This window comes from Perna viridis, chromosome 1 (assembly GCF_037379345.1).
Source record: "Perna viridis isolate PV_CMFRI_1.1 ecotype Kerala chromosome 1, ASM3737934v1, whole genome shotgun sequence".
Taxonomy (NCBI): Eukaryota; Metazoa; Mollusca; class Bivalvia; order Mytilida; family Mytilidae; genus Perna; species Perna viridis.
In genome coordinates this window covers 57,314,282-57,330,144 of record NC_142445.1, presented here as the reverse complement: position 1 = coordinate 57,330,144, position 15,863 = coordinate 57,314,282, and the positions used below count along the sequence as shown (strand labels likewise).

General features: G+C 30.8%; 1 protein-coding gene across 2 annotated transcripts in view; it reads left to right on the top strand.

Moving 5' to 3' along the window:
• The window catches only part of LOC148629526 (QRFP-like peptide receptor), a 30,796-nt gene extending 15,334 nt beyond the window's left edge, over positions 1–15,462 (top strand). For both annotated transcript variants that reach the window (XM_088552989.1, XM_088552996.1), the window contains 3 exons: positions 12,849–12,944; positions 13,532–14,244; positions 14,653–15,462. In XM_088552989.1, coding sequence (XP_088409115.1) covers positions 12,849–12,944; positions 13,532–14,244; positions 14,653–14,949 — 1,106 coding nt within the window. In that variant the 3' untranslated portion in view covers positions 14,950–15,462. The remainder of the gene's footprint in view (positions 1–12,848; positions 12,945–13,531; positions 14,245–14,652) is intronic.
• Positions 15,463–15,863: the final 401 nt, after the last annotated feature.

The window sequence follows — 15,863 nt, the reverse complement described above, 5'->3', positions numbered from 1 at the left end:
TATGAAGTTGTTATTTAATCACAGGAACTGAGTAAAACAGCCACATGAAAAAGGATATGTTGATGACATATTGTGATAGTGACTAAAAAAATTGTGTCTTGGGCCCGTTTCAAACATAAAGAATATTCTTCTTTCGCTGGCATTGATATAACATTAAAACAGAGTCTTGTAGGAAACAGGACAATCCATACAGAGCGCTTGAGTGGTAGTCTTGCTGGTTATTTCGTTTTTTTTTTTGTGTACATACTTTTTAAAGTTCGCTTGTGATGTGAAACTTTTCATTATCTACTGTTCTTTTTGTTTTCCGGCATATTGCATTTTTTTCATTCATTCTCTTTGTTTACCACTTTATTATTTCTATTTTTTCGAAATCTTATCCATTTATTTTAAGGAGACAACAGCCACAATACCTCTAAAAGTATATGAGTAAACAGTATATCATTTTCACAGAACTTTTTATCGATGGTGCATTTTCGTTTTTATTAATTACGTAAGCTGAAGCCAGGTTTGCTACTTATATGACTTTGTCTTAATGCTTTAATCATGTCCGGTAATATGTTTTTCAAAATATTTCAAATAATGCAATCTTTGTTGAAAAAAAATCTTTCAGTATTTATAATTTTTTTTTTAAGTTGTCTTTCTTAAGGTGCTCTTCCCTGATTTAAACTGATGTATGTAGACCGTTACAAGTCGTTCTAAATTGCCTGTTATTGTTTTATAAATGTAGAGTTATTCCCGATAAGAAATTGTTTATTTTGAGTGTATGAATTGCGTAGTCTAAGAGATCTCGACCACCTAAAATGAAGGCTTAATAAAGAAAACGAAAAAAAAAAGACCTATTCTATTAAGTGATTGCTTACAATCTAATTCTATATGCTAACTGACTTTTTCATAGTTATCAAAGACTTCAAATTAAGCTTAAAGTAGATCATACTTAATACTTTTAGTAGATGGATTTTCTCCAAGATGACCTTGAACAAACATGCTGTAAAATTTTAAGATAAAAACATAGGTCACCGAACTTAATTTCAAGATAATTGAGCTGTAATAGAGGCAATTTTTTATAACTAAAATTCTTTTTTTTTTTTAAATTTTACCATATAATGGTTTATGCCAAATTATTTTTTGGAATAATTTAAAGACATTTTTTGGATCATTTCAAGCACAATTTGCTCACTGAAAATACTGACTTTTGTATAATTTTGTAAGATGACAGAAAAGAACATTTCGTGTTACAAGTTTGATATACCTTAAATATGATGTACTGAGGGGATGTCTGCAATAAATATAGAATAATTTTTACTTTCGATTTGAAAATATCATGTGGAATATCTCGACGAGTGCTTGAGTGTGATATTTTCAGTATCAAAATCGAAAGTAACTGTTACTTTGACTATCTATATGGAATCAATTGTATCGAATATTATCTTTCTGGTTGAAACTCATTTGTTTCTGCTATCGCTTTGATCTATAAAAGAATTTGTCTTTTCATGATATTGAGTTTTTAAACAAAGGTCAACATGAAGCTAGATTTTATCGGATGTTATCAGACGTCTCTGTTATTCGAAGTAGTCAGAAATCTTGGTGTAACTAATCATTACCTTTTGAGGATGACTGAACAAAGTAAGGAAGCTTATATGGAATATCAATTTACAGTTCCTCTTTACTTTGGATTTTGAAGTATACCACTTACTTTAATTTTTACAATATACCCTTGTATGTTAAAAATCACATTAGACCTAAATTACCATTGAACACCAAAAAAAAAAAAAAAAATAAATGGTAGTTTTGTTACTTTGTTTGTAATATTTTTGTTGAACTTAAAATAGTAAAAAAAAAATCTCATATGCATTTTCACTACATGATATTTCTTTAATAATTGACATTGCAAAGACTTGTTTCAATGACAAAAAAAAACATCATCGGAACATCTATGTTTTGTTTTCTGTGGTAAATAATTGCCTTTGCTCTTTGAGTGTTATGTATTTGATTACTTTTTGTGTTTTTGTTCCACTAATTACCTAGCTCTCATCCAAAACTCGGTTGTAAATTAACCTACTAGATAAACAGTGCAAAGATAACACACATTATTCATACAGTTCTTCATTACGTTGCGTCAAAGTAGCATTAGCATTCAGGAAAATATGATACTGCTATGATTGTGACATCATGGGTAAGAATGACATAAAAAAAAAACTCTGGGGTTAAGGACGTCGGAGAAAAATGGAGGCTGAAACAAATGGGAGGCAGACCGAATACGAAACAATCTTGGGTATTTTGATAATATGAGCGTTTTGCCTAATGTCGTATATTTGCTCTTTTTTATAACGTTAAATGCAATGTTAAAATTACAAAAAAGTCATAGTCCAATGCAAGAAAATTTAGTCTAATAGATCCATGAAATTACAGTTCCAGAAAAATAAAATGATAACTAAAATACACACGGTACCTATGTAGGGAAGACTGTTTAATTGTGAATATCATGTGTTTAGGAAGTATAACACGACAATATCCTTTGATTGAAAATGAATAACAAGTTAACTTCACGGCATAATCATTTCATTTTAATTCCATATGTGGTCGTATCGACCCCTGATTTTATTAGCGAGTGACTTTATATGAACTTAAATATCTGTTCACTTCTTTGTTGTGCCTGATTGTTTTAAATGTTTAAATGTTTAAAACCAAGTAATAGCCTGAAGATTTATAATGAAAAAAAAAAAGACTATTTTAAATATGTACTTACTTGAACAAGTTTGAGGGTTCATTAATCATAAAACATATGTTTTGAAATTTAACAGATGTACTTTATGGGTACTAACTTATTTTTGTTGATTTGCTTACGGCTATGAATTGTGTTACATACGTGATAAGAACATATTTTTTTTTGGTTTTGTAACTAATTGTGTGAATGTAGTTTAATTCATTTCTTGCATTTGTTGTTTAAATTATTTAAAGTAATTACTTCGTAATTCCAATGTTATAAAAAGGTTTCAGATATTAACACAAAATCTACTAGATACAAGCTGAAAGAGTAATCAAGGGAACTATGAATCCTTCTCGAAAATAAAACAAAGTAATCCAGGGACAAACACCAGACATAAAAAACAGACACACACAACAAAGAACATAAAATAACCAAAATAATACTTACAAAGCAAAAAAGTAAATGACTTCGACTACACTAAAAACTGGCAGCATGGACTAGGCGCATGGGTAGGGCATGCGTCCTCGGGGTTTCTAGAAACAACCGTCGAGTTGCTTATAAAAAGTCAAGTCCAGAGTAGACGAAAAAAGGGAAGGAAATCTATGACACACTGAACACATCAGTTCCCAGGGTGCGGACGGATTCACAATAACTGTCAACGAGTTCATGATGACGACAATAAAACTTCTGTAGGATGACTTCAACCTTGTAGCAACATAACCCTGTTCCAGAATCTACCTGTAAGAAGTCTGGTGGCAATTATACTTATGAATTTGTGTTTACTATCCAAAAATGTTCTTTTCCGATTATCCCCCCCCCCAAAAAAAAAACCTAACTAACTTTTATTAGAGAGTAATCAAGAGAACCAAGGTTATAGCGGTAATCAAAAGAATGTAATCCAGGGACAAAGACCCGACATGGAAAACAGACATACACAACAAAGAAATCACAGTAACTAAAAGCATACATACAAAGTAACAAAAGCAAATGAGCAACTCGGACTCCACTAAATTAGGAGCATGGACCAGGTATTAGACACAGAAATGTCATAAATGTTTGAAATCTTAAATTACCAAAACTTTGCTAAAAGGCAAGTTATGATAAAAAAGACAAAAATATTCCAAATACTGCATCGTGTTATTTAAATGTGAATGTGATTGTAACGCAACTGTAAACGCTATACAAGTATGCATATTATAAGCATAACTATTTTATTCAATTTCCAAAGTGTAGCTTATAAGAACTGAGTATGTAACTGTTTGTTAGACTATTTTGTTTGCGTGATTTTGTTTTTTTTTATTTTGCGTGCAGTTATTGATAAGGTTTATATAGCTTGTTGCATTCTCAGACAAAGAAAACGCAATAAAAACATCACGACAGAAACAGAGCACCAATAAAAGAACTAAATCATTAATCTCCGCAAATGTTTCAGTCATTGTATAATTTCTTGCAGACAGTTTGTGATTATCTTTAAGACGGAAAGCACTTATATAAACGATATGAACTGTATATCCGTACATCGTAAAATATCTTTATCATTTCTCTTCCTGCTTTGTGAAAAGATTTAGTATTTCTTACATTTACACTTCATTATAGTGTCAATCACTTTTACGGTTGAAATTTTATCACTCATGAAACATAAAAAAACTGTTTAGAAGTCGTCTTCATCCTGTATTGTAAGCAATTTAGACATTACTATGCTTCTGCAACCAGTCTTTGAAGCCAATACTTTATATCGTAGTACCTTAAAAACAGGAAGAAAATTGTTGAGCAAGTAATCAAGATCAATAGTAAATTTCATGATACTTGACTTGACTTTACACATACATGAGATAGTAGTACTACATGTCACTCCATAAAAAATGTTAATAAATTCGAAAGATAACAAGTGTCAAATTAAGAAGACTTTGAAATAAAATAAATGAATTGTATGAGAAAACTTTCGTTCAAAAGTCTTATTCAAGTTCCAAATTTCAACTTATTTGCTTCACACATTGCAACTACAATAAAATGTGCAACCTATTATTATGCATCTTCATATTTCATATTTTCTGAAAATGTTTACATCTATCTAAAGTGTTTATATCTCTCATCTCTATTATGAACAAGCTCTAGAATAAGAGGGTAGAGCAGGTGATTAAAAATGCATGTGAAATGTTAACAACCGAGCTGTGATTAAATTTCTGCAAGAGTTTTCCCGCCATTTTATATTTCCGAGTTTTCTACGGATTTAATGGGAGAAACTATTTTTCGTCAGCATATCCTTGATTTAAATTGTGTCTCCACTATCTATGGAAAAATTAAGATTTTGTCATGCTTGCTAAGGCTAGCATGTCGAAAAATGTTGCATGTTTTTAAATCTAAGTGGAGAAATAAAAAGAAAGAAAAAAAATTGAAAATATATATAAAGATATACTTTTTTTCCTGGAACATTATTGGCATCACACTTTTGTGTTAGATTATATTTGGATAAAGGACCCTATAATAATAGAAACGTTTAATTTGATTATGTTGGTGTATTTGAAATAAGATTACCAGAAATGATTTGTTTTTTACTTTTCGTGACCTATAAAATCAAATGTTGTTTTAAAAAGGTTCAAAAAATTAAGCGTATTCTTAGCCTGTTCCATGATGCAAAAAAATCTTAAAAACAAATACAAGACAATTTTCAGGAATTTGGAATAAAGCAATTATATAGAGAAAAGGCATCAACAAAATTCGAAGCCAAATAAACCAATAAAGTTGAATTATATCAGTATTCATTTTAATAACATTATTTGGACATTACAATTTTCTGGTACAGACTTTCTTTGTTGTGAATAAATAAATATTGATAAAAAGCAATTATATATAGCAAGCTATGGCATATAATTATCATCTATACCACTGTTTTACATTCACGTAAACCATGTCTGTCACTCAAACGTCTGTCTGAAAATCTTTTGATTCTAGATTAATTGATTAATGGTAAAGTAAAATCAGGTGTAATATAGCAAAAAATCATGTTTGCATTGTGTTCGAATAAACTTATCCAAATCTTATAAAAGGGGTAAAGTCGTTATTTCTAGACTTCATAAACCATTGACCGTTCTTTGCTGCATCTTGATCCAAAATTAATGGATGCTGTCTTAACATATTTTCTCTACAGGAATATGATTTTGTAGACTAACCAAAAAAAAAAAAAAAAAAAAAAAAAAAAAAATGGCAAAGGATAATTTATCCTTCATTTTTAGATTGAAAGATCTAGTAACATAGTTACTAATTACGGTTACATTATTTTTCCTAATTCAAACAGATTTATCCAGCTCGTTTATTTTGTTATTATCAATCATTTAATCAATTGGTTGATACATATGAAGATTATGTCTAAACTGTGTTGTTATTTGAATGGGCAAAAACATATTATTAGGAATTAAGTATTAATTAGGTCTGTGAATCAGTTCTATTTTCTCTTTATCATCGATTAGGAGTCCAGTATTAATGAAAACGCCACTATTTATTTAAAAGGATTAAGTGAAGACATTTTCAACCCCATTATACTGATAAAGCGTCCCATTTTATGTAAACTTCACATAAACCAAATAATCAGTCTCCAGAATGTAAAAAAATTCAGATTGTCATTTTTTTTAGCTTTGTCTTAAAACGTAACTAAGTGGAACACAAAGGTGTCAAGCTGGATACCAATTTCACGTTTGAGGTGTAGGTAAAAATTCTTTATCAAGAACACAATACATACTCAATGTTAATAACAGATGTTGCATCACAAAATAATTGTTTTGGAATCAATAGTCATTCATAAACGTCATACATCAGAATTTCTGTCAATACTTTCCTATATATATATATTTGTATATGTACTAATAAAACACATATATTTATATTTAACATGTCCACCTACGTTGGCATAGAATTAAGAATAAAAACATATCATATTGAAGATATAAAACATGTCTTATTTATACAATCGAATTAGCACTGCAAAAAGCGTGAATAGGCTCGGAAACAACTGATTAATCATATTGAACTTGCGATTACCATGATCAAAGACACACCCTGCCACATATCTTGACATATTATTAAAATAGAAATTGAAAAAGATATCGCGAACTTAACTATGATAACCTCTTAAGTCAATCATTATAGGAACCAATTTACTTAACGTTATACATTGCATTTGTTATGCTAAAGCAATATACACACCAGAATATTTTAGCTAACTTATACGCGAGATGACTTCACACTGTTTCGTCAACTTTTCCACTATCTGTGGTGACCTGCGTTTGCGTATTAAGATTTTACTCTAAACTTAAATGCTTCTTGCTTCTTAAGAGCTTTAATCGTCTCTTGGGCTTTTGTTGCCAGGTTATGTTGTTAAATTGCAGAGTTCAGTTGAAAAAACTCAAAACCAGCCACCGAAAACCTGTTTAGTGATGTGGTGCTTCCATCTCCACCATTAGGGCTTTTTTGTCAATTTTTTTTAGTTGTCGTCAACCGATAATATATACAACATTAGGAACACGACACAGTGTAAAAGGTAAGCGGAAGACGCGACACTTTTTGTACCTGTTCAAGAAGTCTATGATCTCAGTCAGTTCTTTGTCGTATGTGCATTACTTATTTATTTATAGTTTCTTTTTTGTTTGATTATTGGTTGATTTTTGTTTGGTATCCTTGTTAATGAATTATTTTGCTTCAATTTTGATTTCCCATTTATCTTACCCAATGCTGGCCAATAAATACTCATGTGCATGGAAGACACAGATCATTGCGGATATCGATCGGTTTTGTTTCTTGTTTTCTCGTTTTCTATTTAAATTTGATGTTCCATTATTTTTTGCCGATATCAACGAAATGATTTCGTATCAAGGAGACTGTAATTACATCTTAATGACGTATGCATTTGAATATCTGTTTTAAATCACCTTTTATTGTTGTTTCGGAAGCTTTTAAATAAAACGTGTATCCGTTTTTAATATAAGACAGCAAGTTTAGTTATCAATTATACTTTATAGATACCCACATAAGTCGTGACGTCCAAGTTCTTAAAGGGCTAAATGTTATATGTTCATCCATGACTCATTTGTCTACTGTCTATGGAACTCCTACGTGCACAATTAAATGAGGTCTTGTCTATACTGCATTTTTGATTTTGTTTTTTATTTCAATGAGATAAAGACGGAGAAATATGATACCAATCTGAATATCTCCTAAAGATAACTTGTATTGACACAGTCTAATTTATTTTACCAATATGTGGCGAGTTAAGATTTGATTCAAGCCCTGCAGAATTCACAAAATTAATCACCTACTTTGCCAAATATGATACTTGACCTAAAAAGAATTATTGTCATGAGCGAATACGCGGAGTTGGTTTGAAGCTAAAATCATGAATCGTAAACTGGTATAAATTTTAATTGGTTCATAACTATAGCACAACAGAAAAAATCCCTTCTTTAAAAATTCGATAACAACGCATATTTCAATACCTTTAAAACAATCTTCCAAAATAGCGATGCCGTTCTATTAACATTCAAGTACAAGCCCATGTAAAAATAGGCATCCAGGTGTTGCATCGTGTATTTTGCTTTGTTAAACTTTGCTTTTTAACTAACGTTGGAAAATACTCTTAATTAAAACACAAAGTAACAACGAAGCGAAGATAACAGGATGCTATTTACTGGTTTTGATGGTAAAAACGTTGCGGTGCATTTCAGCCTTGTATTTCAGGCCACAAACTTTGAAAATCTAATAACTGCAGTATTAAGTGTATAAATATTGTTTCTTAGACACAATTATATTGAAAGCTGGTGTTATATATGGCATTCCTTGGTTTTAATGCTAAATAATACTGATTGTACATTTGACATCAGGGTTAAGCATTTGGTACCTAACTATACAAGTCAGTAAGTAAAGTAAAATAACTTCAAACTATATTGTAAATACAATTATGATTATTGATCATTTATATTTCATTCCTTTAATTTGAACTCAAGATTCACTTTTTTGATTTTTTACTAAGCTTCAGCTTCAATGCATTCTACAATGGCTTTCATGTAAGTACATATTGGCATATTGTCAAATGTCAGGCATTAATGACACGACTTTGGGCTTTCCATTTATATGTAAGTTTGTTAATTAAGAAAACACCACACTGTTCAACATGATGAATGGCACCATAGCTTATTTCATTTGTGTCCTTCAATGAATTATTGCTTTTAATGCTACGAAGATATAAGCGTTCAGGACAACGTGGGTGTAAATCAATATTTTCTGAAAATAGATGACGTTTAGTTAAAGGTATATTGAATCTTCCTCGAGTTAACTCAAATTCACTGCGTCTTGTTATGATGCAATTATTATGCAATATGAACACAAGTATCAGTCTAAAATCTAAAGTTATACAATTAGTATTAAATTTTGAAAAACAAAAGATGAACATTCAAAATCTCCTACAATAACCTTCTACGTTCAATTTATTGTAGACCAATTTCTAAACCAAAACAAAAATTACATAAAATGACTGCAGTAGAAGTAGTTCATCGGTGGCACTGGCATTCATTTATCTAAAGATAATTTTCACTATCGATAAGGACGAAAAAGAAACTCTATTCAACATTTCGAAAACGACTAAATTTAACGTATTTTCATATTAAGTTATTGTTTTATTCTGTAGTGTCCTAACAATTAGGCGGTACGGTATGTTGTGTTTCGCATTTGTTTTTGTTTTCTTTTTTGTGGGATCAATAGATAAACTGATCCTTTTCAACGGATTACACATATCCCTTTGCCCCTTCTTACCATCATAATCGACGCTTTGCTTATACTTTCAAATAACTAAATTGAATGCTAAATTATCCATTCTTTTAATTCGTTTTCAACTGCAAAACTAGTTAACTTTTGATATTTCAAGTCTTCAAGTGAACATTATTTATCTACAGATAAAAATTCACATTTTCGCCTGACACCCGACTGAAGATGCCACAAAAATAGAGATATGTCTCGAGGACCAATTTTACAATACCGTATACACCAACGAAAGCTGTATCCTACAATAATAAGTTTACAGGATGGTAGACATGTACAGTTTTCTGTAAAAAAAACGTTATAAATGCCAACGTTATATTCAATCAATTTTGTTATATTGCAACACATGTCTTGGAAATCATCTTGGTTATCCTGTCAGTCATGTCGATTAATTTGATTAAGTAATGTGATTGCTCTGATTGCTTTATATAAATATTTTATTTGATTTAATTACACAAAATCATGTGTGTAGGGTAAGATGATGAAATTATTAAGTTGAACATATGTTGTGGAGGGGTAATGTCATAAAAAGATCCAAAAGTGTGCGATCAATCTTGCACACAGCCACTCTCATTGAGGCAATTAGAATATGAACACATTTGATGTTTCATTTGATAAAAAGACTTCCATGTTCCGGATGGTGTTTTAATTAAAAGTATTATCAGAGTCAGTGGTAAATAGTGTGAAACGTGAATTCAGCAAGAAATAAAAGGACATTCAGTATGATGAAATAATGATAGAGTATAATTTTCTGTAGTTGTTACTGCATTATAATATCTGTATAAGGATACTGCAGTAATACACAAAATGACGGCAACTTACAATGGCAACATTACGGCCTGTGTTAAACTTCTTACAGTTATGCTTTTGGTACAAGGATGCGTTGCTATTTGATCAAAGCCATCGTTTTAAAAGATTTTGAAGGTCGTTGTAAAGAACTCGTGGATCTTTTTGATGCATATCCATCCGCACCATGAAAACAAATTTCGTCGTCGTGTCATAGTTATAATTTCCTCTTTCGTCTACACTGGACCCGACATATAATGAGCAACTCGGCGGGTGTTTCTAAAAAACAGAGGATGCTTATCCTTTCGGTGCATCTGGTCCATGTTCATACTTTTCAATGAAGTCTGAGTTGCTAATTTATTTTTGTTTTTCTTTGAATGTGTTATTTTGGTTATTTTAAATGTTATTTGTTGTGTGTGTTTGTTTTCCCTTTCTAATCTTTATCAATGATAATTGCTCGAATCTTGGATTCCCTGATTTGCCATTTCCTAATTGAGATATTGGTAAAGGAGACATAGTCCTATTAGGTATTCCCCCCAAAAATAAAAAAAAATAAATAAATTAGTATTAAATAACTTCATAATATCAATTTTATAACTTTGTTTATACTATTCAATAAAGTAAATTTTGATTTGCAATGCACTGAAAGGTACATTTTAGTACCTCTTTTCACAAAGCATCAGTTTATCGATTGTGCTTTATTACCATCATTAAACAGTAGAAATTAACGTAAAAATACTTTTGAGTGAAATTAATTTTGATGAGAATTTGACATCATCAATGCGATTCGTATTCTACACGATAATAGAAATCGACACAATGTGGATCCGCCAAAATGTCGTAATATATCTTCATTGGTGTAAAAACATAAGAATATGATTGACAGCATGAAGATTTATATTTTGAAAGAAAATACAAACCGAACACATTCAAAGAATAACAAAATAAGATTAAATGATAAACATTATTCAAAACATAAATAAACAAACGAACATTGTTGCCATGTTTCACTTAAAACCTGGATTTGACCCGCCATTTCGTTTAAAATGCTTGTATCAAGTCAATACCATTGCGGTACCTATTTACTCCGGTGGTGTAATATCTATTTTGCCAGATTTATTTTGGACTTGACTTAATTAAGAATCTGACTAGTGTTTGTTGTTACCCTTATTTACACGTTTCGTGCGATACAAGTAAAAGTGAAAAATGTTAACTTCAAGTTACAAAAAATACCAATCATATAAAATGCAAATTTCGATGAGGTTATATCATTTATTGCAAATACCTGCATAAAATAGTATCTATCGTAACAACCACTGATGAAAGAATAACTTTATTCGAATCTGTTTCAAGTGTCATAGATAAAAACTTTGAGTTTGTAAATTAAGATACAAGTTTGTGTGCCTGATGCTAGATATTGGTTTTATCGCTCTATTTCACTCTTTAATTTCTTACATCACTGCATTACATAGAAACTTTCCACACTGTTTCATTTTAATTAAATATGTCATTATACATATTTGAATGCAAATATCATTTAAGGTCTGGATAATCATTCCAGGTTGAAAAGTCTATTAAGAACGCAGTAACAAGTGTTTAAACACTTCCCGACATGATCCGGAAGTGTATGATATTGTATGAAACGAATCTCAGAGAGTAACTGGCTTAGTTTTAATCACAACATAATGAAGATTTTTTCTACAAAGATAAGAAATTGAATAATAAAATAACAGCTATCGATTGATAATGAAAGGCTTAAGTAAGATCATTTATTATAGATCTGGATTTTTTAATATCCGTCTCCATTGAAGTAAAATATTAGTTATCAGTAGGAATTAATAAATCTTCTGGGACAAAGAGAGTTATTTTAAACTTCTTGACATTACAGAAAACCTTATCATCAAAATATAATTCGGAGGTCCACCTCCGAATTATATTTTGATGACAAGGTTTTCTGTAATGTCAAGAAGTTTAAAATAACTCTCTTTGTTATATATATATCTATCTTAAGGGTATAACATTGAATGGCGATTAGGCATTAGTCTTGAATTTTCACAAAATTATAAATGAACCCCTTCTGACGTAACGTAAAAGTGTTATGCAATGTAAATGAAAAAAAAAATCAATTATAATAAACGAAAAAAAAATCATTGATTGTAAATATAATTCATCAATTCATAAACATATGGCTCGGACGACAGTTGACAAGTAAAAGTAATATATACAATCGGCCATTGTATCAGCACGAAACTTCCATAGCCCAAAAGCTCCAGGGCTGATATGGGTCGAGGGTTGATCCAAGGGAAGGTTAGAGATATGGCAATGTCATAATTTTTTATCACATATCTGAACCATAACAAATAATTCCAGATTAAAATAGGTATAATTTATTTTTTTTCAATTTAACGGTAGGCCAATAACCAGTTATCAACCGAAGCTGATATCCGCTTGGTACTTTCGGCATTATTAAAGGGGGCATAAATGTCAATATCACGTCCAACTATTTGATTATAATCCATATTTAAGGGTTTTTATTATTTTTTTTTTGTAGTTGCTTTCATCTGTGTACCAATGACAGTTGCTGAGAAGATTTATCAACTTTGGATATACGGTGACGCTCTATGTAAACTTGTACCTTATTTACAAGGTAAAATTCTTTTTATGTCTTAACAAAGTTAATTATAACTAAAAAAGATGTATTAAGACATTATTATTATGACTTGACAAATATGTTGTTCTGTTGTTTGATTTTACGTCAGATTACTGTATAAAAAACCAGTATTAGTTTTTGCTAGGACAAATATCATACTGATTGTATGATGTAAATCGAGGAGTTCGTTGTGCGAACGAGGGGAACAGAACGGGTATCTGCAAATCACTTTCACATATGTATTTATCAAAGACTATACTTATAAAATATAATATACTTACAACTGATTTTTAGGCGAAAGTAACGCAAATAAATGAATAACTAAAAATAAAAAAGTAAATAGAATAGTACAATAAGGAAATAGCAATATAAGTAAATACATATTAATCAGACAAAATTTAAAAAAAAGTAAAAAATGATGAGATCCGGTTTTGGTATACATTCTGCTTTCCTGTACTCATATATAAGTATTTCGTGTACAGTAAGGCTCAAATCGAATTATGCATTCATTATATATCTAAATTGATTACCATATATAAATGAATTAACAAAATGATGCGAAATGTGGATTTTTCTAATTGTAGGTGTTGCAATATTTGCTAGTATACTTACAATAACGAGTATGAGTATGGACAGATGTCTAGCTATACGTCGTCCTGTCAAATACAGAAATATTCGGTCAACAAAATATGTTCGCATTGTCCTTATCAGTATATGGCTTATATCGTTTTTATTAGCTATTCCATTGTTATTTGTTCGTACAACGATGACTACAGAGATAATTGGAGAATTCGTGACGTATTGTTCCGAAAATTGGGAGAATAATTTGCATAGACAGATCTATGATATAATATTGCTTATCCTTATTTTTATCATACCTGGAACAACATTACTAGTTGCTTATTTATTGATGGGAAAGAGACTGTGGGTACCTGATAGGAAGTTAAGTGCCGAGAGACCCATTACTAGGAGAAATGGTAGAACGTATAGTGAACGTGAGATAAGTCTAAGAAACCTGACCTTAAATAGAAGACGGTTAGCCAAACTATGTATTGCAATAGCCGTCGTATTTATTTTATGTTGGACGCCTTATTTCATCCTCAGTACTTACATAGACTTTAGGCCTGATGACGTCAGTGACATTAACGTGCTGAGTTACACCTTGTTGGTTGGTCATATGCACTGCGCAACCAATCCAATTCTTTATTGCTTTCTACACAAGACATTTCGACATTACGTGTTTCGATGTTTCTCTGGGCGTGTTAACAAACAAACAATTGCGGGGGCTTATGGTGCTGTAAGTATGAGAAATAATTACATAACAAATACGAACCTTACATAAAATGGTTTTTCAACCGGCGACAACAATAAAACTTTAGAATTAAAAAAAAAGGCGTTTGGCAGAATTTTACCTAATACATGTTCTAGAAACACCAATTCGCTCATTTCTTTTGGTTGGTAAAACAAATGCATTCGCGAATTGTAAGGCTGATATTCAATATATATATATCCACTTCTTATAAAAGCATGAGGGTTGAAAATTTGTATCAAGATTATATGCATTCTGGTGGTTAAGTAATTGAAAGTTTAGGAGTATATTTTGTAAATAGCAGTTTGCTTTAGATTCATACAATCAATTTAACTCTGATTTTATATAGAGTTCATCGGTCTGATGTATTTTACCAGAAATTTTCTTTTTTTAAAGCAATATGTTACATTAAATCGCGGAACACCGAATAATTCCAACAGAAGAGGATCAGTGAAGTCGGTAAGCTCTCAAAGACGGGCATCGTCGTCAACTTCTAGTACACATGGCAAAATGGAAGATAAAGGTTCACAGGAGTTAATGGATTCCATTAGAGGGAAGTTGCTTCAAAGAAACAATTTCACACACATTGATATTGAAAAGTATACGATGCCACGGAAAGTTGAAATTCCTTCAATAATACAAGAAGAATCCAAACTTTACTCAAGCCATTCCAGATCAAGATCTGATTTGTGATGATAATGTATCAACATGTAAAATAGTACAATCAAGTGCCATTTACCTGGCCCCGGTGAATATGTTCTAATTGTTAAATTACCGTTGTGTTGTATAAATCATGCTTCGTTAGTGTTTTTCAAATGTTATTTCAAACCACCAGAGCTGTTTGCTTTGACTCACGTGTTAATTCAAAAGATAAAAGAAGTACAATTATATCCTTATATCGTAAATTGTAAGCAAACAATTACCGTTAGAACAACTAAGTATATATGGTATCGAAAACAGTATTACTGACCTGAACTTATATTAACAATACATGTACTATCTTAAATAAGAGAACTAATTGCTCAAGTATGATTTTAGCCGTTATAATACCCTCATTGTTAACATGTTATAAAATAAAATGTCAAAATACATGTAGTTACTTATTGATTTACAAACAAAACACACACACGCGTGCACAGTGACAACTATTACAATTACTTTTTTGTTACAACGAAAGGGCACATATGAGCTTTTACTGGGTGGCTTGTTTCAAATTGAGTGAACAAGTTAATCCTTTATAAGACAGTCAATCATTAAAAGAATAACAATATCAAAACATAACACACACACACACACACACACACACACACACACACACACACACGTAAGGTAAATATAAAGTTAAATGGTTATCTTTTATATTTAACCATGAACTGTTATTTCAATTCTATAACAACTGAAGGATATAACGATTGAATGAAAAAGTGAGAACAAAATATCATTTAATTTGAGACCCTTTTTACCATGTCAATCTTCCTAGGTAAAGCTTCTGATGCCTGTTTTATGAGTTTACAATTGGTTTTCTTTATGCTTTGTATACTCTCAGGAACATGATACACACCTTCCCAAATGGGCTCTTAACCATGAATTTCATTGGAGGAACACTT